The 5,920-nt window shown below is 37.6% G+C and overlaps 1 protein-coding gene and 1 pseudogene across 1 annotated transcript; one reads left to right on the top strand and one right to left on the bottom strand.

The window, feature by feature from the left end:
- The first annotated feature begins 1,661 nt into the window (after positions 1-1,661).
- On the top strand, positions 1,662-4,386 carry LOC121312046 (annotated as a pseudogene).
- A 206-nt stretch (positions 4,387-4,592) lies between these two features.
- LOC121312043 (proline-rich protein 2-like) lies at positions 4,593-5,683 on the bottom strand. Its single transcript, XM_041244083.1, has 2 exons — positions 5,356-5,683; positions 4,593-4,973 (listed from the first exon to the last, which is right to left on the bottom strand). The coding sequence occupies exons 1-2, from the start codon at positions 5,606-5,608 to the stop codon at positions 4,621-4,623; spliced, it is 606 nt and encodes a 201-aa protein (XP_041100017.1). The 5' UTR covers positions 5,609-5,683; the 3' UTR covers positions 4,593-4,620.
- Between the last annotated feature and the right edge of the window lie 237 nt (positions 5,684-5,920).

Here is a 5,920-nt window from a genome sequence, read left to right as displayed (position 1 = left end):
ACAAAACTGAGTATTTTTCATTTGATCAAAGGGAAGAGATCTGATTCGAAAAGCTATTTTCCCCTCTTGATTTGGCAATTACAGCCTTACATTTAATTTATAACTTTTTAATTTTTTTTTTTTTTTTTTTACAATCTTTGTATCTAATAAGCTGAAAATAGTATTTATAACTATTTATGTAAATGAATTGTCCTGAGACAAAACTCAAAGCTCACTCAGGAAAAGGACGGGACAGATTGAGCAGTAGAGGTAAAAGAGACCTAGGTATAGGGATCGAGCTGACTATAACTAAAAGATTAACAGCAAATAAAGAAGCGGGTTTCGGCGTATAAACGCAATACAGCCTGATTACGCTGCAGGTGGAATTGGGAATGTTCTCTAAGGTAGCGAGGCTGGGGTGCTGTTTTTATTGCAGTTGAACTGGTTTTCTTAGTTCATCGAAAATTATACTATACTCCTTATATTGATTATATATATATATATATATATATATATATATATATATATATATATATATATATATATATATATATATATTTATATAACAACACAACACACCTGGACTGATACTTTCCTTGTTTTAGTTTTATTTGCTGAGACGCATTAACGTAAGAGAAGCACTGGCTATTGACTACTTATTTTGTGTCTGGGGCGCCCTCTGGTGTTCTCTGCTTCTCAGTGAATTTTCACTTGGATATTTTCTCGGAAGGTTTGTTTTTGCACAGCGGGACCTGTCTGATGGTCTGCTGCTTTGTGGTGATCTTCCGCGATTGCAACTGCACCGCACCCCATAGAATATACAAGGAACACGTTTACTGGAGACGGAGGTTCCTGATTCCACGGCGAGACCCATTTTTATATATGTGTGAACTACTCCTTACCCAGTTCCCTATATTCTTTTCCTCTTCTTGCTCTTGTTTTCCTTCCTCCCTATCTTCTCTCCCAGGGGGACTGCAGTGGTGACTGAGGCTCTGGGAGACTGGCAGCGCAGCAGAAGCCAATCCAGACGAGGCGATGCACTTTCTTGCTCGTGGAGGACTCCAGACTGTGGTTCCTGTTGTCTTGACCATCTTCGATAAAAGCTTTTGCGTGACCTTCGGCTCCGGTTCCATTGTGGGGCTGCTTCCGACTGGCTTTTTAACATCTTTTAGTATTGTTTTAATATTCAGATTTTTCTACCGCAATCAAAGTTCTTTTACTATTTGCCACTTGCGTGCCTCTTTGTTGCGCATCTGGTGTGTGGACCCCAGATTGAAAGGAACCTGCGTTGAGAAAAGAAAGTGTTTAGAAGTAATTGGTACTTACCTGAGTGTGAAGTCTTCTGTGTAGTACTACTAGGGGAAGTATTTCCCAGTGAGTTGGTGCTCACTAGCCAACCACCAGGTGGTGTAGTCCAGGAAGGAGATAGCCAAAGGTGACAGCTACCTGTTACACATGCACTGCTAAGGTTCTTCATATAATACAAACAAGTACACATTTGTAAAGATAAATACAGAATAAGAATCAGGCTACTTTATTTCTGATTACACTACTTGTGTCCCTGTATCTTTTTTTAAACAGTGCTTTGAAGAATAAAAATAAACAAATCTGTTAAATGCTTCCCTGCTTTTACCAGCCAATAAACCTCTGACAGTGAGTGAGGGCAGCCACCAAGTAAACGGATGCATTCCGGTTTCACTGTAACATAGCATAGAAACAGCAATAGACAGAGTGGCAGCGTGTAACGAGAGTCTCTTTTGGGAGGGTAAGGTGTTCTGACCAGAGTTCTTGGGCAGCTTTTGATTGGAATATTGAAGGTTAACCTGGCATCCTTATTAAGAATTGCCATAGCGATCAGTGTGTTCCCAATTGTTTCTCTACTTCTGATTGACAGGACACAGGTGCAACCGAGATGTGTGATCAATGTATAGATTACTTTATAATGTAGTTTATGTACAGTCAAAAAACCTTAAATTTCATTTTATGTGTCTTCTCTTTATCAACAGTCATTAAGTATTCTGACTTTTAGCAAAGATTTTCCTTTTAATGTTCAGCCAGTCCCTGTAAGGTAATTTTAAGATTAGTCACCTGTTTTACATTTGTTTTTAAATATATATTTGTAATACTTTGTTGCATTGCAGGTAAGACTCAAATGAAGTTATTTCTGGCTTATTTATGCACATAACAGAGGTCACTAGTGGAAGTGTACAAAACTCAGTGCAATACAGTGATCCACTGTGGGATCATAGAAAACATACAGGGAAACTTTAAAAGTTGCTATTAAATGCTTACCTGCATCGCTTGCATTCATTATCACTACTTTGATAATGAATTACATAAGTGTACAAACCTGCCCTGACTTTCCCCAAAATCAAAAAGTGTCTAGGGTGCAAAAGTGCATTATGTTTTAGCATCTATAGAAAGACTAGAAAAATCACCAAAACTGACCATTATCATTTGAAAAAGTAACCTCCAGGCACTGGGCTGTTAATCGTTAAAGTAGACTGGATAAGCAAAGTGTGGGCTTTTCATACAGAGGTATAAACTGTATTTATTGCAAAAAATATATAATGCATTTGAATTTTTTTCCTTTTATTTAAAGGAAGATTTTAGCACTTGGTGAGGAAGAGAATTTAGTTACAGGAAGAGGAGGATGCTGGAGCAGGATCACCAGATTCCTTCACCACAAGAGTGCCTGGTAAAATTATTATTATTATTCACAAGGGATCTAAAGTGGCTGTTGTTGAGGTAAGGATTTTCTCTAGCTTTAGCATTATTGAAAATACAGTAAAACGGTTGCCTAAAAACTGCTGGGATCCCCCGAGTGGCTCCCCTGGTAAAAGCACAGCTGTGTGGTGTGCAGGGTGAGTCATACAGCTCAGGTTTGCATCCTGGCTGTGCTGAGTCACCAAAAAAAATTCTTGGACATTCCAAATTGGAGAGAATTATATTTATCAAAAAATGAAACACTGAGACTGCTAAAGATAATTGTTGGAAGGTACTACACAGATATTACAATTTTAACAAATACATTAAACTGCTATTACTATTAGGAGCTGGATCCAAGCAATATGTGTAATAGGCCTTTAGAAATCTTAACTGGCATGCATTAAATTGAAGATTGAGAAATACAGTTGATATCATGTCTGATTTAGTTGCAGTACTAATACTGCTGTGTAATATGTGACTGTTTTGTTTCATGCTGTTTTTGGTTGGTCCTGCACGTAGCTTCATCATTCACTCTCCTAACCTCCTGTTGCACTCATCGGAGCTTTCGAAGGTATAGTAACATTGTTCATATTGTGCTATACATTTTTTTTTTGGAATGCTCTTGCATTGGCTGTTTGTTCTCGTACTGTTTAGTATATTGTTGCAGTACATAATGTAAATACTGTGGAATACATTTGTTTGTCCTTAAACCTAAGAGATGCATGTAATTAATTGCTAAAAAAAAATTCTATTGTGAATATATATTCTAATGCTTTTTGTTGTTTTCAACATTAATTAGTCATTAGGGTTGACATCTTAGTAACCTTGTATTGCTGTGAGGGGCACGAGTAATCTGTAAATATGATTTTAGATGCAAACTGCGATTCTATTTGCCCAATGCCAAATGATTTGTTTTCATTGTCAGGCACTTTGTTACCACGGTTACCTTCTGAACCAGAAATGACACTACTTACAATTAATATAGACTAGTTTAGACTCAGATGCTGGACAATGCTTTGATCCCTACATGAGCGTTAGCATGAAGGGTGGCTTTTATTTTTTCTAAATATTTTGGCTTGTGATTCAGAACATACTCTACAATTGTTAGGCTGTTCTAATAAAAGGGTTTATATTAATCAACAATAATACTATTTTATTAGACATTTATAAACAGTCTTAGTTTGTCCGTGTAACAAATGTTAGTTTTTGAAATACTTTTTGATATACAGATTATAATTTTTTTGTTATGCAGATTACACACTTTTTGGTGATTGTAGTTATGAAATTTCAAATTGGACAGGAATACAGGTGCTTGATCAGTCTTGCTCTGACTAGGCACTAAATCCCACTTGGAGGGGTTTGATAGACAACACCTCTGTTGTTTACCATTTAAACCACTTCAACATGAGACCATATTACTATGTTAATAATGTTTACTTGTATTGAAATTAGTTGACACAACCTTCAGTCAGCAACATTTGTAGCTGAACACTATCATTTTGTGATGCTGTTTTAATTTTCAGTAAATAGATATTTTTTCAGACAAATTTGAATGGGATTGATTTGAACCATATGCAAGACACTCCCTTGGTTTCACGAAAGGAAGATACATACATTCATTTTAACGTGGACATAGAAATTCAAAAACATCTGGAAAAACTACCTAAAGGTTTGTTCCCTATCTTGCCACTTGACTGAAGTTATTTTGATGTTGACCTATTGTTGCATTGAAATATGTATTGCACAGTAATAGGCCACACAGAAGTGATCTATGTTTTCATTTAACATTTGCTTGAATTCCAAACACAGTTTGACAAGACATCAGTATAATAATGAATTTATTTTTTACTATTGTACAGAATTTAAAAATAAAAGAACAGAAACAGTTTTTTGCTCTGCTTAGTTGAATAAAATACCACCATTAGGTGAAATTTATGGCCCATTCTGTGAATTTGAGAAGTCTCCGGGTTGCATCTGTTGTGGTGGCAAACTAGGGCCTGGAGGATAGTCCCTTGGGCTCATCTGTTGTGGTACTGGGGGGCCTGCTTTGAAGTCTCTGGGACCCATCTGTGGTGGTGGACCTTGTGGGCCTGGATAGTCTCTCATGCCTGGTGGAGGAACAGTCCCAGGAAGCATGTTTTTGGGTGGAAAGGGATAGTCCCAAGGTCCATGTGGTGGTGGAAAACCAGAGGGCAAGTCTCTCATTCCAGGTGCAAAATCCCTTAAGCCAAATGGAGGGGGAGGTCCTGGCCAATAGTCTCTGTGCGGTGGAGGTGGTCCACAACCTAGAGATATTTAAAAAAAAAAAAAAAAAAAAAAGTTTAGGATTTTGTGATGCAAAGATACTGAGATTAAATATACTGTTATAAAATTGTTTATAATGCTTATGGACTTTCAAAGTTGGGGTTATACCATTTATATTCCCTGGCACTTTTCCAAAAAGGATTTTTTATTTATTTATTTATTTATTTTTTACCACGAGACAGATCACACTAAGAAATGGCAACTGACGGGTGAAACTGATCCTTGATGAACTAAAATTCACCTACAGTTTATAAAGCCCTGGTACAAATAATTAGCCATGACTGAGATATTCCAGTTACAAAAAACATTGCCTAATTAATCACATGAATAAATGTGGTATACAAAAAATGCTTAAAGTATTACCACTCCAGGGCGGAGCAGGTCCATATAGCATGCGACCATAGGGTCCTCTAACTGGATGTGGAGGTCTGTAGCGAGGGCCTGGGACAGGTAGAGGATGCCCAGCGAAGGGCAGAGGGCCATATCCGTTGGGAGGTCTGGTCATTGGTGGAGGGGCAAATCCTTTTGATGGTGGTGGATGTGCAGGACCGGTCACTGGTGAATTCATGATCGGAGCCCCTGGAAATGATGGTGCATCTTCAGCTTTAGAGTTCATCTAAAAAAATGAATTAAAAAAAATCAATTACTTGGCTTAATTTAAACAAAGCAGGTGCACTTGGGAAAAGCTGCTGAACCATGCCCTCTTCCGTTAGTGGTGTATGTTATAATCCACATTTCTGGTGTGCTCCCCATATAAATACATACATTTTTATAAAGCATATCAGTCCCCACAATTAGTTACATACACCATGCAACCCTGCTCTGTATACTCACAGTAGCTGGTTCTTTTGGTGGGGAAGATGATAAAGCCTGAGGTTCAACAGGGATTTGCTTTTGAACAGAAGAGGAAAAAGTGAATGAAGAAAGA

Source organism: Polyodon spathula, unplaced genomic scaffold, assembly GCF_017654505.1.
Source record: "Polyodon spathula isolate WHYD16114869_AA unplaced genomic scaffold, ASM1765450v1 scaffolds_3481, whole genome shotgun sequence".
Classification (NCBI taxonomy): domain Eukaryota; kingdom Metazoa; phylum Chordata; class Actinopteri; order Acipenseriformes; family Polyodontidae; genus Polyodon; species Polyodon spathula.
This window is presented reverse-complemented; position numbering and strand designations above follow the sequence as displayed.

Bases quoted from the DNA above. Each gene is read 5' to 3' on its own strand.
- LOC121312043 (XM_041244083.1), bottom strand. From the start codon at position 5,608: ATGAACTCTAAAGCTGAAGATGCACCATCATTTCCAGGGGCTCCGATC. The intron at 4,974-5,355 runs GTAATACTTTAA...AAATATCTCTAG, and splicing joins ACCTGCTCCGCCCTGGAGTG to GTTGTGGACCACCTCCACCG.